Source organism: Trichechus manatus, unplaced genomic scaffold (assembly GCF_000243295.1).
Source record: "Trichechus manatus latirostris isolate Lorelei unplaced genomic scaffold, TriManLat1.0 scaffold00061, whole genome shotgun sequence".
Lineage (NCBI taxonomy): Eukaryota > Metazoa > Chordata > Mammalia > Sirenia > Trichechidae > Trichechus > Trichechus manatus.
The window spans coordinates 121,865-143,982 of NW_004443997.1; the positions used below are offsets into that span (position 1 = coordinate 121,865).

Here is a 22,118-nt window from a genome sequence, read left to right on the forward strand (position 1 = left end):
GATCGCCTCTCTAGGTTCAGGGCTGCTCCCATAACCCCTCTCCACTTCATTGGGAAAGATGCCAGAAGCTGCAAACATTAGGACTTTTTTTTCTTAAAAAACTATAATTCATCCTGTTTTGAAAGACTTATCAGACTTCAAAGCCTCTGTTTTGTGGCTTCCCAAGGTGTTGTGATTTGTTTCTTACTAGTTAGTGTCTTTTGTTCTGTGGAAAATTTTCTTATTTGGTTCTTTGAGATTTAGATTTTCTTGCCAGGGTATTTTTAGAGAGAGGAAATCAGTATGTGTCACCAAAGGGGGATAATATATACCTTAAGGCCTAATTATGCAATTAGAATTTTAATAAGGAGTGTCATAAATTCTTGCTTCATTGCAATCATTATGTAGAAGACTGCTCTACTCAGAAGCCTCATCTAGTTATCATCATCAACATCAGTCAACCACAAGCATTTATCGAGTATCCACGGATTATGCAGCACTTGCTTGGTATGTTAGTTACCTAGTGCTGCTGTAACAGAAACACCACAAGTGGGTGGGTGGCTGTAACAACCAGAAATTTATTTTTTCTCAGTTTAGGAGGCTAGAAGTCCGAATTCAGCGTGCTGGCTCTAGGGAAAGGCATTCTTTCTCTGTTGGCTCTGGAGGAAGGTCCTTGTCTGTTTTCAGCTTCTGTTAATCAGTCCCTTGATGATCTTCATGTGGCCTGGCATCTATCTTCCCACATCTCTGCTCCTTTTATATCTCAAGAGAGATTGATTTCAGATACACCCTACACTAATAGCGCCTCATTAACATAAAGAAAACTCATTCCCAAATGGGGTTATATCCACAGGTATAGGGATTAAGATTTACAACACATATTTTGGGGGAACACAGTCCCTAACACTTGGGTTCTGGGGAGTTAAAATGTGTGTGTGCACATGCATGAGCACGTGTGAGTGTGTGCGCGCGCGCGCGCGCGCGGTAGCCCTTGCCTTCAGGGAGTTTGTGATCTGCAGAATTGGAGGAAAGACGGGAATCTGGGGGAAGGGTAGAGACTTCATTTTTCCATGTATGTAAAGTACATACTGACTCATGTATCATGTATCAGTGAGATAAAGGAAGGAATCTTAGAAAGGTCTGGTCACATGTAAACGGAAGCACGGAGGTTTGCTGGTCTCAGCGGGCAAAGGCTAGGTTGCAACAAGGCAGGCAGAATTTCAGTCATATGAAATTGGTTGAAGGAGGGAGGAAGCAATTAGTGGAGGGCCTTGAAACCAATAATTTAAATAGTTTCAACACAATAACAGATGATTGGAGGATGGGGAGAGGAAAATGATTTGCTGTGGTTGATTATGATGGGGTAAGAGTTTGGAGTTCGGCTTTTTTGCAAAGAGCAGGTTTAAGGTTTGTGAGATTTTTGCCCAGATTTAAACGGGGAATAGAAGGATTGGGATTGGTACAGTAGAGAAAAACGAATCTCTTTTGGGGCTAAGATTCTGTTTCTGTTTGGAAGATCCCTGTTCCCTCTATGTTGAGAAATAATGGCTGAGTAGGAGTGGTATATCCTTTAATTGCAAAAGGAAACTGGACAATGGTTTTGCATTTTAAACTCCTGAGAACTCATTATTCACTTGCTGCACAGCAAAATGATTTTTATAACTCCATTGTGTTTGTCTTGGAAATTGAGGTATTTGACATCTATTTTTTCAAAATGGACAAATAAATAGGTTTGAGTTTGGTACATTAGCATCTCAAATAAATTCTCACGTCTCCTATAAATCAGTTCTCATATACAGCCGTGACTGCAAAAGTCAGTTATGGGTAAACATTGAGAGGAGAAATCACAGTCATCCTTGGTTTTCCATTTCTGAAATAATGGTAAACAAGCGGCACATGTCCATCCTGAGCCTGGGTGCCCAGGGAGGCACGCTTCCTTCTGTTGTTCGGATCTGTAAGGGAGCTAACCTTTCAACGATTTCATAGCAAACGCTAGGGCAGCTTGTGAGCTAATTAGAAGAAACTCTGATAAGGGAATGCTTAAAAAGACCTGGGTTCGTGGGTTCTTTTACCTGCTGTGGAGTAGACACCCAGTTGGTCACATAGCATTCCTTGTGTGGCTGATAATCTAGTCCTCCAGGCCTCTATGAGATGGAATTTTGCTTCTCTTTCAGCTTTTTCAGAGTCGAGTCTTCTCTGTAAAGCTGAAGTTTCTCTTGTGGGTTCTAATTCTTAGCATTTCATATACAGCAGCTGTCTTAGTTACCTAGTACTGCTGTAAACAAATACCACAAACGGGTGGCTTTAAGTAACAGAAATTTATTTTCTCACAATCTGAAGGCTAAAAGTCCAAATCAGGGTCTCCGGAGTGTCGATTCCTTCCTTGTCAGTAGTCCCGGGTGTTCCTTGGTTCCTTGGCTTGTAGACAGTTCTCGCGTGGCATCTGTCTTCCTCCTTGGACATGTGTCTGTGTCTTCTTGTTTTTGTTGTGTGCTATGGAGTTGATTCTGACTCATAGTGACCCTATAGGACAGAGTAGAACTGTCCCATAGGGTTTCCTAGGCTGAAATCTCTACGGGAGCAGATCGCCAGGTCTTTTCTCCTACAGAGTGGCCGGTGGGTTCAAACAGACCTTTTGGTGAGCAGCTGAGTGCTTAACCATTTTGCCACCAGAGCACTTGCATCTGTGTCTAATCTGCTCTTTTTATGACTCAGAAGTGATTAGGTTTTCTACACATACTATGCTGATATAGTCTCACTAACATAACAAGGAAAACCCTATTTCCAAACAGGGTTACATCCAGGAGTATTGTTGTTAGTTGCCATTCCAATTCCTGGCGACCCCAGACCCCACATGTGCAGAGTAGAACTGCTCCATAGGGTCTTCAAGGCTGTGACCTTTTGGAAACAGATCTCCAGGCCTGTCTTCCGAGGTGCCTCTGGGTGGGTTTAGACCACCAGCGTTTTGGCTAGTAGTCCAGCACTTAACAGTTTGCACCACCCAGGACTCCTTCCACAAGTATAGGAGTTAGAATTCTCACGTACGTTTTTGGGAGACACAATTCAATCCATAACAGCAGCCAAATTTAGTCTTTCCTCTTCAAGAAAGTTGTCCTTTTCTAGCTGTGGCCCCTTCCCAGCATGTGGCTGGGTTCCTACTTTTACCCTACGCTGTCATCTCAGCAATCACAGGGACTATATTATAGAGGGTTGCACGGCCCAAAGAAAGCAATGGGAGAAATGTGAAGGCTGCTAAGCAGAAGACAAATGGCAGTTTAGGGGCTGAGTCTAAAACTGGCCGATTGTAAAATGGCTGTCAGTTGACATTCATAATGCTTACCTGGTTAATGACCCCAGTCAGCCCTGCAGGTTATTGGGGCCAGTTGCTTCCTACAACAGAAAAGTGCTACATTTCAGCTACCTTCCTGCTGCAGGAGGATAAGTGCTTAGTGCTATTTACTTAAAACATTCTAGGTTGATAAATTACAAGCACTTCACTCTGGGTAAAGCTCATAAATTCGGCCCCTACAAAAAATAACAAGCTGGCAGCACTTAGTCTTGTTTATAAAGTTCATGCACATCTATCTTTGATACAGACACAAGTGTATATCTAGGAAATAGCACCACAGCATGTTAAAGTAATGGGAACACACAGCCACTAAGGCAAGAAGCATTGTACTTCTAGACTCACTGCCATTAGCCTCTGCGTTTGAAGGGCATCTTGAGGACGAAGCCTGTGGAGGGGGAGCGCGCACGCAGTGGAGTCCAGATTCCTACTCCTCTGCCTTTCTGCTCTCTGCAAACCACCGTTCTTACTCCTTCCACCTCTTTTTCCCTCTTCTTCACCGGGATGAGATGAGGCAAGGAGTTGTAGCGGTGTATGTAGAGCTGTTTGCACACTTTGGCCAGATGGAAAGAGAGGGGTTTAAATGGGTATTAATGAGAACCAGGGGTTGTTCTATTTTTGGCAAGCTGTTCAGGAGAAATTGAAAGCTGTAACAAAAAAGGCCTTTAAGTAGTGTAATGCAAGGCCTGAAAGTCTTATATGCTATCAGGTGTCAGAAAAGCAAATATTTTAAAAAAGTACTCATAAGACTCGCTGCACTGGTCATAACACTTCTTCGAGGTGCCGGCCAGTCTTGTTATGGGATGCTTCACTGCTCTGAACCAGTGAAGAACAACTTCGCTCTCGTCAGTTGTGGAGTCAGAATTGTCACACAGCATCAGACTGAAACTACTCCATATTCAGGACTACATTGAACATTCAGTACTGCAGATAGGATAATTATGCTGCTTGTCAGATACTAGCAAAGTGCAAAGAACATTCCTCCACTTTGCAACAGCTTGGACCCAAGCAGCAGACATGCTGTTCCCGCTGGCTGGCATGACCTCCCTTTCTTCAGCCCCTTCACACAGGCTCTTAAGACTCAGCTCAAAAGAGTCCTCCTCTGTGGAGCCCCTCGCCCCCCAGGTCCCGGGTCCCCAGACCCCAGTTGTGTTCCCATAGCATTCTGCTCTGATGGCATTTACCAGGGTGCATTTTTGTTATCCAGTTACTTGTCTTCCCTGTCAGACATGACTAGGGACAGTGTCTTGTCTGGAATTCATTATTTATCTCTTGTACTGAGCACAATGACCAGGATGTAGTGGGTGCTCAATAAATGTTTGTTGAATGAGTGATAGTATGGTTAGCGCGATGAGAATTGATGGTGCCCTTTCTGATCTGTCATCCATCATCCATGGAGTGAAACAGGACCCGGAGGGTTTAAACAGCGCCCCTTGAGGCTGTAAGAAGAGGCAGGGATAGAATGAATAATAACTACCCTTTGTTGAGTATTTGCTCTGGGCCGGGCACTGTTTTAGGGTTTTTACAACTATTAATGCACTTCATCCTTAGAGCAATCCTCTGAGACAGGTTCTGTTTATTATCTCCATTCTGAAGCACAAGGAAGTTCAGTAACTTGCCCAAGGTGACACAGTGACAGAGCTGAGATTCATAGCGATGCTAGATACCTATAGCCTAGCTATCCTTTTAGACTGGTTCCTGGGAAGAATTAAGCCCTAATACCCCGAGGCATCCATTGTATGTAACGATATAACTTCTCTCCTATTGATCTAGAATGGCACTAGTTATGTTCCATCCTTGGGAGAAATGGAGAAATTAGTCACTCAATAACTTCCTGTGTTCTGTGGTTGAGATGAAAGAGGCAGAGTTAGTTGACAAGTAATTGGTTTTACGTGGTAGTTTTGGTCCTTTTGGAAACACATCGGTAGATAAGCTATTCTCCAGTCAAACTGAACTACAATACTTCCATTTCCTGCAGGGCCATGTAAGCTCTTTTTTTTGCCTGTAGACCTTTGTGTACGCTCTTCACTCTGCCTGGAACATACTTCCCTGCTCTCTCCTTCTTCCCCAAGCCCAGCCTTCACTTGGCTCCTCTTTTCCACCAGGAGTCAGTTTAGATGTCATTACCCTACTCCTCCAAGATAGGGAACCCCTTTCTAGGGGTCCCTGTAGCCCTTGGCTATCACTGTTGTGGCACTTACAAGTGTTGTAGTGCTGAAATGACAATATACCTGGAGTCTGTTCCTATGTGTGATGTGAGGGACGTGGTTACCTGTTCTCGACTCCGTCATGCTCTATACCTGTTGCATGAGAGCAGAGACTTGTCTCTTACGTGCCCCCTTTTTCCCTGCACCTTGTGCAGTGCTTGGACACAATGTGTGTTCACTGAATATTTGTTGACTGAATAAATGATGATTCAGTTTGCTTGAAGTCTTTGAGCATTGGGTGTTTGAAGCTGTCAAGCCAGTTTGGTTGACTAATACTGCTCTTGTTCTGAGGTGCCTGCAACCTCAGGAGACATTTAGATGACCATGAACCGCTGCACGGCACCAGCACAGTGCACCTGACCAGTGATAAGACCGGAGACAAGCATGGTCACGTCCTGGTGAGCCAGCTGGCACCCAGGAAACCCAGGTCACAACCCAAGACCTCCTCCCACAAGCTGTCTTGAGAACCCCTGGGAGCACTGTGACCAACAGATCTTGTTTGTAAGGAAGTAGAAACCCAAATCAAAAAGACTAAGCAAGCCTTGTACATTTTGGGAAGGACATGTTGAAAAGTACAACCTCATGGGTAACAACATGTTGAGAGTAGATTCAATCAAAGAGAAAAACATTTTATTTTATAAATAGGGCTAAGGCTTTAGATCAGAGACGCCCTGGTGGCGCAATGGTTAAGTACTCAGCTGTTAACTGAAAGGTCGGTAGAACCCACCAGCGACTCCGAGGGTGAAAAGACCTGGCTATCTGCTCCTGTAAAGATTACAGTCTAGGAAATCCTATGGGGGGAAGTTCTTCTCTGTCCTATAGGGTCGTTATGAGTTGGAATCGACTTGACAGCACACAGCAACAACAAGGCTTTAAATCAGATATATTTAGGACATTCCTACCCATTTCCTCAGGTACCTTAATATATCTTGTCTAAAACTTGATTGCTCATCTATCCTCCCAAGTACGTTCTTCTGTATTCCATCTCTCTCTCTTAGTGGAACTACCAGTGCCCAAGCCAGAACAATGGGAGTCCTCTGATTCTTTCTCCCTCCATCCCTATAGGCCTCCAGGCACCTGTTCTGTGACTCTGCCTCTTTTCCATTCCTGAGGCTGTCTCCCCACCCCCTTCACCCTCGCCCTACTGCCTTTGGTATGGCAAGAGTTGGCCTCTTTTCTGGTCTTCTTGCATCTAGGTTCCCTTCCTCCAACCCATTCTACACCGTCATCATCAGAGTCCATTCCAAAATGTAGGTCTGATTCCATCACTCCTCTGCCCAGGAGTCTTGAGAGACTTGTGTGGCTTTCAGGCTGAAGTCAGCCACGTGGCCCAGCCTCACACCCCCCACTGCACCACGCCCCCTCCTGAGCTCATGCTGTCTGTTTTAGCTCTACCAGAGGACTTGCAGTTCCCTGTCAAGATAATGAATTTTTTTTTTTTTTTTTAATATTTATTTTCTTCCCTCCTTCATCTAACTCTTACTTGTTCTGTTCTTGAAAACCTTCTCTGACCTTGGTCCTTGCCTGTGTCTCCTGCAGGAACAGTGCTCACACCATTTTATATCATCAGTGTCCAGCATTACTTGGCCCTTAAAGAGAGCTCTAGAATACTTGTTGAAAGAATAAATGATGTACATATTTTATATGCTGCAGATGTATTCATTTATTTAATAGAACACATAGGGGCACAATTATGGAAACTTCTAGACATATCCTAACACCTTGTGGGACTGTGTTATTGGGTTTGAAGGCTCAGAACCATAGTCTCAGGACATCTAGGTCAGTTGGCGTAACATAGTTCACAAAGATAACGTTCTATATCCTAGGTTGGTGAATAGCATCTGGGGTCTCAAAAGCTTGGGAGCCACCATCTAAGATACAACTATTGGTTTCCTCCTGTCTGGAGCAAAGGAGAGTGAAGGAAACCAAAGACTCAAGGAAGCAATTAGTCCACAAGACTAATGGCCCACACAAACCACAGCCTCGTCTAGCCTGAGACCAAAAGAATTAGATGGTGCCCGGCTACCACTACTGACTGCTCTGACCAGGGACAAAGTAGGAGGTCCTGGTTAGAATGGGAAAAAAATGTAGAACAAAACTCAAATTCATTAAAAAAAAATCAGACTTACTGGACTGATAGAGTGGAAGAACCTCCGAGTCTGTCCTCCTAAGACACCCTTTTAAGCAGGAACTGAAGCCACTACCGGAGGTCACCTTTCAGCCAAATAATAGGTTGGCCTATAAAAATAAACAATAACACCCATGAGGAATGTGCTGTTTAGAACAGTCAACTATATGAGACCAACATTTGCCCAAAAGCAAAGATGAGGAGGCAAGGAGGGGCAGGGAAACTGGAGGGATGGCAACGGGGAAGGAAGAGTAGAAATGGGGAGAGTGCTGACACATTGTGGGGATAGCAACCAATGTCACAGAACAATTTGTGTATGAATTGTTGAATGGGACACTGATTTACTGTGTAAACTTTCACCTAAAACACAGTAAAATGTTCAGTAACAACAAAAAGAATAATGAGAGGTAGCAGAGGCTTTAGTTTACATTGAGCTATAGGTGAGTAGTAGCTGGCCCTTCTGCAAATGGGTTTTGTTTCAGAGTAGGAAAGAGTGTTAAGACACCAGATGTTTACTGGAAAAGGAGGCTGGGGAGTGCTGGTGGAGAGCAAGAAGGAGGGAACCCCACAGAGCAGGAGAAGAGGTGTTTGATGGACGGGGGTTTGCTTTCTTAAACCTGTTGCGGTTGAGTCGATTATGACTCCTGACGACCCTGTGTGTATCAGAACAGAAGGTGTTCCACAGGGGTTTGGAGCTGATTTTTTGGAAGTAGATCACCAGGACTTTTCTTCTGAGGACCTCTGGATAGACTCAAATCTCCACCTTTTGGTTAGCAGCCCAGTACTTTAAGGCCAGTGTCTGCTTTGGCAAGCTGCCGAAGAGTCTATGACTCTGTTTCTCTCTTTGTACAAAAAGGTGATGGGGCTACAGTAGGTGATTACTCAAGCTCATTTCCAACTCTGATGATCTACAATTCTTTGAGTCAAAGTTAAAAATCTAAGTAGGGCATTCTGAGTCGATGTGAGAATTTTTCCCCTCTCATCACTTTATTGCAAGCTCCATGGGGGCAAAGACAGTGTCTTTTTGCATTCAGCAAAGATAGGTTTGCATTTTAAAAACAGAGAAGTAGAGGTGAATACAGGAAAAGTGCATTAATACATTATTATGTTTGAGATTTAAACTCCCAAGTCAGGAAATTGGTTCATTGTCCCTCAGCAGCTTTCGTTTAGATGCACTGCACATTCCACACGCAGACAGCCCCAGCTGCCAGCGGCCCGCCCAGCCCATGTGAGTTAGGGGGGACTGGGAATCCTTACCTTGATCTTCTTGGCCCTTGGGTGTTTTACTTCTCCAAGTTAATGTCTGTTCTTTAGTGTTACATTATCTTGTAGCAAGATAGTCATTTATAATTTATATGCTATGCACTGGCTTAAAACAAGAGACAAGAGGGTAGTCAGCAACCTGAAGCTTCTAGTTTTCCAAAATAACGTTTCTTCAGTGAAGTTGGCCGGTAGGAACTGAAACCTGCCATGAATTAAAAAACGCTTTGTCCTGTTGTCTAACTGGGAAGTGGGTGTGCCGGCTAGCATTACTGAGCCTTACTCAAGGGGGAAGGAGATCTTTTTTTTTTATTATTAAAACTCTTCTTTTTATTTTATTCAAAATAACTGCTAAAGACCTCAAGCTTTGTTATGTTACAGAGATGCCACTGTAGTGACAGAGAAGGAACAGAGGCAAAGGACAGATTGGAGAACTGCCCGGTGAAGGACAAAGCTGGTGCGCACCTCAACCACTTGTCTGCTGCGGTTTTGGTGTTCTTCCATTTAGCTTGCTGCTTTGCTCGACTTTGACAGCAGAGGCAAGGAGAAGGGATGGGCTTTCCTGTCAGGTTCCTTGTACAGAACACAGTGTGCATTCACATCTATTAAAAACAAGGCAGACTTGAAAAATCCATAGAATCGGGTTTTAGCAAAAGCCAAGGAGATAGCAGAGGTCTAACTTACTTTTTCCTTCTTGCTTTTGTAGCAAGTTTCTGAAATCTGAAATTTTATTTTCTCATTCCCTGTCATGATGCCTCTTCAGTGCTCCAGGACTTTGGGTGGGGATTTGTAACGAGGACAGGAGAAGGACAGATCTTCTGCAGCGGAGTGGTCTTGTTCTTCCGGTGTCTGGCAACCTTGTATCTGAACCCCAAGATGGCTCTTTATGTGGCCACTTTTTCTGTGATGGGTCTCATGTGATCATAACTGCACCCATGTGTGCATTGTCTGTGTATGCAAATGTACCTTTGACCTTTGATGTGGGGACGGCAGACAGCAGCTAAGGGGTAGTATAGCAACATCCTACATGAGTTAACTTGAAAGCCACAAGGTGGCAACATTTTTTAAGCTGCAGGGCGTTCTCTTCCCCCATTAAGATGTTGAATTTGCCATTCCAGCTACAAGATTGAAGAGCTGAGAAAAGAGTTTAGCAGCCATTGCTTCAGGTCCTTTTGAAAGTGAGGCTATGAGGTAAACACACCACAGGATATTGGTGTCTATTTGTCACCTTGGTTTAGATACTGAGAATTTGAAATTGCTCTATGTGACTATGGTGAGTCGCTTCCCCTTTGGCCTCAGCTACACTTCTGTAGCAGGAGAGACCTGTAATTGGACTCGCTGGTCTAATGGCTCTTTTTCTTTATGATTTATGACTTTGGTTACACCTTCTTCCCCGATATTGCCTTTAAAAAACTTCTAGCAAATCCAGCCTTGAAATTAAAACAAAACAACAACCACCAAAAAAAAAAAAAAAAACCACAAAAAACCTAGCCTTTTATCAAAAGGCAGAGTCATGATTTTAAAAAAACAACACCAGTAATAAAATTCCAAGGCAGTTAGTGTCCCTAGAAGCTAGCCATCTCCCTGGGTTAGCTCAAGAGACTTGACGCTCCTAAACGAGTTTACTTATTTACCAGCTTTCCCAAATTAGCAGCTTTGGGGATATTAAGATCTGTAAGAAACTGTCCAAGGGAGTGATTAAGCCATTAAGCTCTAATTGGTATTTTCCCACTCATGGTTTTGTGTAGGAAGCTTTAAAATTATTCAGGAATTCTGTGCTCATCAGCCGTCTTAGCATCATCTCTGCATTTTGGAATCTGAGAGTAAAGAAGGCAGAGAAAAGGTTTTTCTGAGAGCGAATTATGTCTTTTGCTTACAATGTCCTTCCCTGTTGGTTTGTTATATTGCAGATGAAGTGGAAAGGGAAGGACCTGTTTGATTTGGTGTGTCGGACCCTGGGGCTTCGGGAAACCTGGTTCTTTGGACTGCAGTACACAATCAAGGATACTGTGGCCTGGCTCAAAATGGACAAAAAGGTTGGACTGGAACTCCATGAAACCAGTGTTCTCTTCTGTCTTTTCCCTGAGCATGCACCTTGGCTTCTTTGTTTACCATCGGGGCACAGAGATGATATGAAGAAGAGGGCACGTTCCTGAAGGGGGCAAGTTCCTAAATTCAGTAGCACAGAAAGCGGGTCCTGGAGATGCCACAGGTTTCTCCTCACAGACTTTCCTAGGAAGCAGAATTAACTGAGATTAAACTGTTGCCAGCCATGGTTTACTTATCCATTGTCACCAGTCTGATTATTTCTGGCTTTATGCCCTTCAATTTATTGAACCACTACTTAGACTTTATGAATAAAAATTACAATTACCTTCATACATACATACACACACACAAGTGTATGTTTACACACACACACACACACACACAGTTTATATCTTTGAAAGATTCTCTTGGGGTTTCTGTTCTGTAAGGAATTTTTAAAAGTGTTTTTGAGAAACACCGTGGCCTGACTTAAATTCATCATTAATGTGACCTAAGGGAGTAAAGAGTACCCTAGTCCCTATGGCAAAGGAAGAATGCCCATTTTGTCTTCAGGATTCTCTGGGGCTTCTGAAGCATGGTGGAGAAGTCTGGGCTCCCAGCCCCTTGAATATGGTTTGGAAATGGATATTGCTTAGGGAAACTGCCCTCTACCTGGGTTCATATGTGCACACAAAGTCACATTTGCCTGCCTACCTAACCATGAAGACGGTTGGGGAACAGGGCCATATGCTTTTGTCAGTAAATCCTGAAAGACACCTGAATCTCAAAGTAAGTCAATGTCTAATTCTTACCCCAAAAGGTACCCCCAGTAATAGCCTACCTGAAGTTATTATCTACTACACAGCATGGTAAACAACGAAAGCCTCCTCTTTTGCCAGTTGGACTCTAAGCTGAAATGTTCAAATTGTGTTCAGGGATGGGCACAGTAATCTGAATCTTCACATCGGAATTCCTGCTGGTTGTACATTTTGCAATGGGAATTCCCAAAGGTCGGGAACATCAAAGTGCCATTGTGTACCAATGTCTGTGTGAGTGTCCTAGATCAGGTTTATTTTTGCATCTCCTGGGCATTGCCACCTGGAATTTGGGCAGGAGCATGGAGAATTATGTATCAAAGACAGCAAAACTTTTCTGTATCTTTTTGTAATTCTCAACCAAGTAAATTTTAAATCATACAGGAATGTTGGCCAAATGGAGCTAGATTCGAAATGGAGCTAGATTCGGGACATTAGGTGCCATGGAGCATGCTGCTCAAAGGAAATAAATTATGACACGTGCTAATGGGGCCTCGTAGCATGTCAGATAGCATGTTTAGGTCCTGAACTAAAGTGCACTCTGGAGAGCTGATGGTTCAAGCTTTTCAGTGGGTAGACGGATTTGTTAGAAGATTAAAAGCACTGGTTACTGACTGTTCCAAGCATCCCGTGGGGCATCTATGGAAGCTGCTTGAAATAAAGGGTTGTTGTGGTGCACATGTTTCACTTTTGTTGCTTGGTTAGTGTTTGGATGATTTCATCAGGATCTGGTTCATCATCTCTAAGCTCCATTCCAACATGGACTTCAGTGTTGGAGGTGGGCAGCAAGAAAAAAGAATAAAGGAAGACTATATTACATTAGAAAGTTAAAAAAACCTTCAGTCTGCTGTAAAGATAGTGCTTAAAATCTTTGAGTTATAAATTTTTAGTTTTTAACAATTTCGTCATCCTTGAGAACATTTGTGCCTTAATAATCTTAGATCCACTCACCCCACGGGGATATTGATTAATTTGGTTCAGAAACACCTTGTGAAGTAAATGTTGTCTTTTGTTATACATGACTTTGTGACTGCTTCAAACTGTAGAATCACAACCTCTGGGAAATGTGATAACTTTAGAGAGGAAAAAATTTTCATACGCTCCCTGAAAAAGGCTCTTTTTATCTTTCACTCTTCAACTCTGCAGGTGCTGGATCATGATGTTTCAAAGGAAGAGCCAGTAACCTTCCACTTCCTGGCCAAATTTTATCCTGAGAATGCCGAGGAGGAGCTGGTTCAGGAGATCACACAACATCTATTCTTTTTGCAGGTACACCCGTCCATGCTACCCTCCTAATTCTGAGAGCACTCTTCCAGGCACGGTTGCAGAGTTGGCCTGAGTAGAACCCCTCAGAGTTGATTGAACACAAATGACCTCACATTGTGAAAATGTTCTGCTTCTGGAAAGTCAGTCCCTTTGGTTCCATAATGGAAAAATCTTCAGGATAGAACTGTACTTGAGTGATGAGAATTGGTGTCAGATGCAGTTGCAAAACTGTGATGGTGAAAGAATGGATGCAAGTAGCTACCTAACTTAAAATCTCCTTGAAGATGGAGCCTGTTTTCTTCTGGCTAACTTAAAAGTACTCAGTAGTTGCAAAGGAAGGTTAAAGAGAGATTCTTATAAAGCACCAGTTCTCCAGAAAGTTCAAAGTCTACTCTCGTTAAGACAGGGCTTCTTAGAACCACAGTGACACTTGGTGTATGCCCCGCATGTGGTTCTTCAAACATTGTGCTTCATGCTATTCTGTCGATAATTGTCTTATTTCCCCCTTACTCCCTCATTAGATTGTAAGCCCCTTAAAGGCAAGGCTCATTGAGTGCACGGTAGGCATTCCATAAGTAATTGCTCAACTGAATTGAAGAAATTAGGAGATCCATAATTATAGGCTCGAAGACAGCTAGTTACTGTCTAGGACATGATGGGGGTGGGTAGTCTGAGGATGAAAGCCCTATCTGTTTCGCATGTGTTCCTACTGCTTGGTCAGAACCATTCCTCGATTTCATGTTTAGTTACAGTGATTGGCACTGGGGCTGCCTCCCGTGCCCAACGGTGCCCGCTGCCAGTAACGGAAAAGATTGCGGCAGGGGTGCTAATTACACGATTTTGCAGAAATGGATGTGTATTGTAGCCTGTCGTGTAGACCTCCTGTAATTAGTTTGAGCCTCAGTGTACTGTATTCAGTAAATGTTAAGTTAAATGTAATAAAACTCCTCAAATCATTTCTTTTACAAAACAAGTTTGCCATATAGATATTGTTTCCAACATTTTCAGGTCAATTTCAATTTTTTTGTAGGTTGCTTTTTGTTTTCTTTAAAAAGAAACCAAAGGATTAGAAAGTTACACTGTTTCAGAAACATCTCAGATTTTCATTTTCTCTGTAGGAACATAAAATCAGTTTTCAAACCTGAGAAGAATTTTTGCCTTTGAATGAAATCGCATACTAATCTCCCTGGGTGGTGCAAATGGTTAAGCATTTAACTACTAATCAAAAGGTTGGTGGTTTGAACCTACCCCGAGGCACCTTGGAAGAAAGGCCTGGCAATTTGCACAGCCATGAAAACCCTATGAAGGACAGTTCTACTCTGACACACATGGGGTCACGATGAGTTGGAATTGACTTGGAGGCAGCTGGTACTGGTACTAGTTGTCCCTAGAATGTCCTAACCTAGAGTTACAGAAATGGCTTTCTTGTAAAGCTCTTGGGAGCAGTGCCCATCACTCATGTGACTTTAGCCTGATGTTTCCTTATACTGAAGTATTGGAGTGTTTTCGTAGCTGAGTAGGGATCTGGGTGACCACTGACATCTGTAAAGAGAGAACCGGCTTTCCTGTTGTTAATTTCAGAGTGCCACCACTTCATGTGGCTCTCCTGACTCTGTGTCTGGAATATCACACACTGCACCACGCTGAGAAATTAAGCACAATGAGATATGTTCATTCAACATTATGGCTTACGAATTACATTTCCTGGACCTCACATATACTTAGAAGTTTAATCGATCAAACTTTATTGCTTCCTTCTTCCTCAGCATAGGCGCATTGAAGTGATGGTTTTTTCCGCAGTCATAACTCAGTGGCCTTGTGCCTTTTGTGTTGCGTTAAGACTTAAAAGCAGACTCCATTTCCTCTAGTGCTGAGTGTGCTCAGCAGGGGCAAGGCTGCAATCACCACCCGAGCTGCTCCTGACACTCCTCGCCTTCACAGCTCTCCTCTGTCACAGCCCAGATGTCAGTCTGTGTTTTAACCGTGAAGATTGTTTTTGCTCTTCAGCATGTGATCATGAGGAGAAGTGATAAGGGGTTTTTATGGGTAGCCATCTTACCAATGACTTCTCAGTGACTGAACTCTCAACCCGTCTGCATCAGTAAAAAATCGTGCCCTTTGTCAGAAAATGATTAACAGGCTGGTTTGGCAACCCTCATTAGGACACCCCGCAGCCATCTGCTGTGCCTGGCCTGTACAGCTTCCTTCCACGCTCACGGTCTCATGTCTCCCTTGTTGACCCTTTCAGGTAAAGAAGCAGATTTTAGATGAAAAGATCTACTGCCCTCCCGAGGCTTCTGTGCTCCTGGCTTCTTACGCCGTACAGGCCAAGGTAGGCTCAAAGAAGAAAAACATATTCTTCCTGGGCATTAACGCGTGTCATGGGATCACTCGTGTCTACTGTTTCTTTGCATATTCTGGACTTCAAAGAGACTTGCCCCAGAATGTGAGTTGTTATGGGACTTGTGGACTTGGGAAACCACGATAGTGGTCCCACTTCCATGTAATCTTGTGACTGTGTGTGTGCGTGTAAATAACATGATCACTTTTTTTAATAAAGCATCTCATTGACTTGTAACATACATACAGAAAAGTGCATAAATGAGAAGAATACACCGCAGTGAGTTTTCTGTGTAATCTTATTTTGCACATGTGGTCAACTACATTCACTGGATCAGCCTCTCTTTTTATTAATTAAAAAAAATGAATTTATGATTTCCAGTTTTTGCTAAACATGGCCTTGAGGTCCTCACTTGAAGCTCTTCTGAGAACCAGAGCCACACTCTGAGAGAAAGCCCCACTTCATCTCTCTGCTGGGTGTTCCTTCGGGCCTTAGGGTTGAGCCCCGCTGAGCTGTCTGGTTGTCTGAAAGTCTTCCATAGAGAAATCACTGCAGGCTGGGAATAGTGGGGGAAGGAGACCTCAGTCTTATGGTTTTGTCCATTCTGTTTTTATAAGGACCTGCCCAGGTGCTTCATGTTCCTCGTGTTTCTCACTTCAGTCACATACCACCTGCTTCTGCCTTTCACTGCAGCATGTCTCCAGAGTTGGGACGCCTTTTGCGATTTTGAAGCATAATCTTCTCAGTTATTATCCTTTTTTAGTGACCAAAAACCAAACCTGTTGCTGTTGAGTTGATTCTGACTCATAGCAACCCTATAGGACAGTTTCCAAGGAGCGACTCGTAGATTCGAACTGCGAAACTTTTGGTTGGTAGCCGAGCTCTTAACCACTGCATAAAGCCATTTCCCTATAATGCCAGAAAAATTAATAAGATACTCTTGACTTCTTAGGATAGATACAATTTAATTTCAGATCAAAGCCAGGAAGTAACTAGCCTGCCATTTGAAGGGGAAAAAAAAAGTCTGTACCTGCTGGTCAAAACAACAGGAGTCAGTTTAATCATCTGAGGACTAGGCTAATATCTGCTGAGTGTTCACCAGCCTCTTGAGGGGCAGATTGTCACAGATGCAGACACTAAAGCAGGTATCTGCCCTCAGTGATTTGCCCAAGGTCATTTGGGCAATCTTGGGTAAAGCTAAGGGCAGAATCCATGACTTTGGGGTTATATTTTGTGCCTCCCCTATTGCATCAACTAGATGGATTGACACAGTGGCTGCAACAGTGGGCTCAAGCATAACAATGATTGTGAGGATGGCACAGGACCCAGCAGTGTTTCATTCTGTTGCACATAGGGTCGCTTTGAGTCGTAACCCACCTGATGGCACCTAACAACCAACAGCTATTCCACTGCCCTGAAGAATGAGTAATTGAGAAAACAGAAAATGGGCCTTGATTCAACTAAAACATACGCTTCCTTTTATGCTTTGATTAAGAATATTAATAACAGGACAAATGTGTCTTTTCAATCAGTATCGCCCTGACAGTGATGAAGCAGTCGTTGTCACTTTCATTAAATCCAAGCACTTCCTGGCTTGGAGTTGAGTTCCTTTTCAGCACACTTTCTCCCCAGCTAGGGGGAGACCCAAGCTCTCAAGGACACTACCTCTCTTGAAGGGCTTTAGTCTGAAAGACTACATTTTCTGTGCATGGATTTCAGGCCACAAATTCAAAGGCCACCTGTGTGTGTGGGGAAACACTTTTCAGGGAACTGGCAGATGTTTGCTTAAACAGATTTCACTGTAGGAAAGCCCTACTAATTTGGATCCTCCTAGTTTGGAGATGAAAGTGAGTATCACAGACAGCATATGTGGTTCATATGGAGGAGACTATTCTGTTTTTTCTGGTATAAATTTTCAGAATCTTAACAAATAAGGTAATGTATGGCTTAAAGTCTGTATTCAGAAAACCAAGGATTACTATAACATGCTTTCAGTCTCTAGGACTCCTAGTTAAAATTAATAGGATGTCTCTTATGGTAATTATTAATAAGATCTTACATGCTTATAATGTTTTACAAAGTGTTATAACATGACTATTTCATAGCCAGGGCTTGAGACTATTATGCCTGTTTTGCAGATGAGGACTTTAAGGCCCAGAAAGGATTAGTAAGTTGTCCATAGTTAACAATACTTGTATGTCATGTTATTTTTATGGAATTTTAGCCCACTTTTTTTGTTTTTTTAATTGTTGTGAAGATATATGTAACACAACACTGGCCAATTCAACATTTTTTAGGTGTACAGTTTTGCGATCTCAATTACATTAATCATGTTGTGCATCCATTACCCATAATTGTTGCCACATTTCCCATCACTATAAACAGAAACTCACTGCTTCCTAAACAGTGGTTTCCCCTTCCCCCGCTTTCCCCTTCCCACTCCTGGTAACCACGAGTAAACTTTGGTCTCTATACACTTGCCTATTCTTGTTATTTCATATAAGTGAGATCATACAATATTTGTCCTTTTTTGATTGAGTTATTTCATTTGAGCATAAGGTTTTCAAGGTTCATCTATGTTGTAGCATGTATCAGGACTTCGTTTCTTTGTATGGCTGAGTAGTATCCCATTGTATGTGTGTACCACATTTTGTTTATCCATTCATCCATTGGTAGATGCTTAGGTTGTTTCCACCTTTTGGCTATTGTGAATAGTGCTGCAGTGAACATTGATGTACATGTATCTGTTTGCATTGATGCTTTCAGGTCTCTTGGGTATATACCTAGGAGTGGAATTGTTGGGTCACATGGTAGTTTCATGTTTAACTTTTTGAGGAAACTGCCAGACTGTTTGCCACAGTGTCTGTACCATTTTGCATTCCTAGCAGCAATGGATAAGTGTTCCAGTTCCTCCACATTCTCACCAACATTCATTATTTTCTGTTTTTCTTTTTTTTTTTAATCTTAGCCATCCATGTGAGATTGAAATATTTCATTGTGATTTTGATTTGCATCTCCCTAATGGTATAGCCTCATAGAGTCAACTCGACAGCAGTGAATTTGGTTTTTTGGAATGGTATGGCCAGGGAGCCCTGGTGGTGCAGTGGTTAAGTGCTCAGCTGTTAACTGAAAGGTCAGTGGTCAAACCCACCAGATGCGCCGTGGGAGAAGAACGTGGCAGTCTGCTTCCGTAAAGATTACGGCCTTGGAAACCCTATGTGGCAGTTCTACTCTGTCCTATAGGGTCTCTATGAGTTGGAATTAACTCAACAGCCCCGGGTTTGGTTTTGGTAATGATTTAGCCCACTTCTTGATTGAAGGGCTTGAGACAGAATATTACAAGTGAGTGGAGCCAGGACAAGAAGCCTGGTGTCTGGGTTGCCTAACTCAGCACTTTGCTCTTGCCCCATACTGCCTCGTGAGTGAGGGGGGTCTGTAGGTAGCACATGCTGCTTTTCACCAAGTTCCAGTTTAATTTACATGGTCACGTTAGTCCAGCCTTTTCGGTACACCATACCAGTTCCTTCTGTTATATTCAGTTTGTTTTCTTCCACAACCTTTCTGGAACAGAAAGGAACTTTAGAAGTATGGAGGGGAAAGGGAAGTGAGCTCATTAACACTTGGAATGTAATTATGAGCAAATGTATTCATTACAGCATTTCAGCTGTTTGAATGAGATAGACGCAGTTAATTCCAAAGCATAAAGAAACAATTACCCTCAAAGTATAAATACAAATATTAATCACATTAATCACATATTTCTCGGTTGGAGTTGGAGTTATGTTTGAATCAAAAGTATTGGCTGGGTTTTTTTGGTCCAGTCGCATGACACACCAAGCCATACTGCAATGTCTGAGCCACCTGTTGGATTTCATATCAATAATTTGTTGCTTGAAATTTGTTCTTATTAAAAATGACTTTGAGAGAGAATGGTATGTAATTCACCAGTCACCCAGTGCTGCCTGCAAGTGCCTAGTGCTCAGAAGAGAGAAAGGAATGGCAAGAGATGAGATATGTAAAGTATAGGTAGGGAGTGGCAAGAGTTGAGGCTGGAGAGATTATAAAGGGTCTTAACCTTACCCTGTGGGTGATGGAGAGCCAGTGAAGGATTCCTCTTTTAGACAGATCCTTTGATAGCTGTGTGAAGGACAGATTGGAGTGAGACAAGTTTGGAAACAGGGAGACCAGTTAGAAGGCTGTGGCAGTTGTCCTTGTTAGAGACCTGGGGCAGTGGTGGGATAAATGGCAGGAGACTGGCTTAAAAATATTCTGGAGGTAAAGTTCATGTAAATGGTGCTATACTTTGCATATCCTCTTACAAACTGATTTTTTTCTTCCACTCACCATTGATTTTGAGATTTACCCATGTTGTATGTATAGTTGTAGTTGGTTTTAACTGTTGTATGATAGCCTGCTGATAACTAAACCCAGTTTATTTATCCATTCCCCTTCTGAGGGAGAAGCAGGTCATTTGCACTTTTTCCCTGTGATAGACAGTGCTTTACTAAAAACCCTTCTGTATGACTCCTTATGTGCATGTGCAAGAGTTTTCCCCCCAAGGTAGGTAAGTATGATTGCATGAGACTGACAAAAGATGTGTCCGCTAATATAAAGAACTCTTAATCTTATAAGAAAAAGACAAATGGTAGAAAAATCAGTGCAAACGATATGGACTGGCACTTGATAGGAGAGAAAATGAGAATGGCCAGTAAATATGGAAAGATGCTTAAGCTCATGAATAATCAGGAAAAAGGAAAATTAAAACAATAAGGTAACATTTCAAACCCGTAAGATTGGCAGGGGTAACCAGAGCATTGGAGCTCCTTTACTCACTATGGAATGTGACCCAGCATAACCTCTTTAGAGCAACGGGTGTGGTAGGGGCTGGTCAAGTTGAGGAGACAGTCTGCCACCCGCCGAGACCCAGAAATTTCATTTCTAGGTGCCTTCTCCAGAGGAACTCCTCTTGCACAATGTATGCTTTTCACTGAAAACTGTCAGAATAGCTCGATTTAGTGACGGGTGTGTGGTAGGGATCTAACTGTTTTTTCTGTGTACGTATTAATCAAATGTTTGTTCTGTCAAATCCAGTTCAGAGCATTTGATCTAATTTTCCAGTACATGTAGACAGAGAAAATGATTTAATATCCAGAAGGAGCCTCTGTTTAACCTACGAATTAACTGCAAGAGTCCTTTAAATGGTAAAGACCCTTCTTGAATTTAAATTTGATTGGTTTATATTAGAGGTAGATCCAGGTTTTGTGGGGTCTGGAGTTTATATAATTTGGGAGGCTCTCTTTAATGCAAGAATACCAAATTATGAATATAAAATTAGGTACAGGCCCATGCAGGTGCAGAGACGTGGAATCCAAGCTTCATTAGCTTCACAGTAAATTCACTGCTGTTTATGTTACCAGAATGCAGCTCTTACATAAAAGGATGGGGAACTGCCATCTCTATCGATGGAATAGTGTGACTTTCTTTTATACTCACCAACTGCCACAATTTAAGGATTTTTCTTTTCTTCCTCTGTTTTTTAAAGAGACGTTTAAGAGCAGACACACACAGCAAGGTGGCTTTAATGTTGTGAGTGGGGTTAGTCTAGTGGAGAAGTTCTTTCAGCAGTGTCTCTGCCACCTCTGCATTGCTCAGATGTAATGCGTTGATTGATGGAGTTGCTGGGAGCTCGGGGTAATAAAGTGGGGAGTTAATCTTGCAAACCTTTGGCACCTGAATTTATAATGTTAACTTTGCATATCTGCTTGCTTTTGCATTAGAGTTTGGTCAGCTTTGATGGAAGGTTGCAAATGCAGTTAACGAGGCTTTCTGTAGCCTCCTACCTGTTCAGAAATTTGAGAAGCAAACAGGGATCAGTGTTATTGTGAATAATACAGAGGATAACAACAATAAGAATACCTGACTTACAGTAAATGCTGTTCCTGGGTGTCCTCAGCACCTATATGAGGCAGGTGCTATTATGACCCATGCTGTACAGATGAGGAAGCTAAGGTTTAGAAAGAGGCTGTCTTACTTAAGGCCTCCAGGTGATACTCCAGAGCCCCTGCTTCAATATATCCTCTAAGGTCAGTTCTCTCATATGACAGATAAGAAAACACAGAAAAGTGATACAACTTGAGTTTTACCTTTTGACATCAAGTTGATTGAGAGCTTATGTGTCAAGTATAGTTTTAAAAACTTACGAGTATTAGTCCATTTAATCCCTATAGGAGTTCTATAAGATAAGCACCACTATTATCCCCATTTAACAGATGAGAAAACTGAGGCACAAAAATTTCCAGGGTTACATAACTAATAAGTGAAGGAGCTGGGATTGAATCTCCAGAGTCAGGCTCCTACCCAGGCTCTACAGCTACTTCCTGAAAGAGTACAGTTAAAGCTCAGTACAGTTACTGACTTGTCAGCCTCTCAGGACTTCTCGGAGATTGAGAGAAACCAGGGTGCTTCAGTTTTTTAAGTGAAAAAAAGCCTAGACGGGGACAAAAATTGTGGCATGTTTATTTATTTATTTAAAATTGTTTTTTGTACTTTAGATGAAGGTTTACAGAACAAATAGTTTCTCATTAAACAGTCAGTACGCAATTGTGGCATATTTAAAATGTTTAAATTTGGCAAATTTCCTTAACATGCAGAAAAAACAGTGCAATGTAATTCTGCTGTTCCCAAGATAATTATAGGAGATTCGTGAGAAATATTAATTCATGGAGCTTTTACACTCAGGGTGGTATGG

General features: G+C 42.4%; 1 protein-coding gene across 3 annotated transcripts in view; it reads left to right on the forward strand.

Moving 5' to 3' along the window:
• Window positions 1-22,118, forward strand: part of NF2 (NF2, moesin-ezrin-radixin like (MERLIN) tumor suppressor) — an 80,355-nt gene that overhangs the window by 12,969 nt on the left and 45,268 nt on the right. For all 3 annotated transcript variants that reach the window (XM_004378916.3, XM_023733674.1, XM_023733673.1), the window contains exons 2-4: window positions 10,831-10,956; window positions 12,910-13,032; window positions 15,278-15,361. In XM_004378916.3, the coding sequence (XP_004378973.1) occupies window positions 10,831-10,956; window positions 12,910-13,032; window positions 15,278-15,361 (333 nt within the window). The remainder of the gene's footprint in view (window positions 1-10,830; window positions 10,957-12,909; window positions 13,033-15,277; window positions 15,362-22,118) is intronic.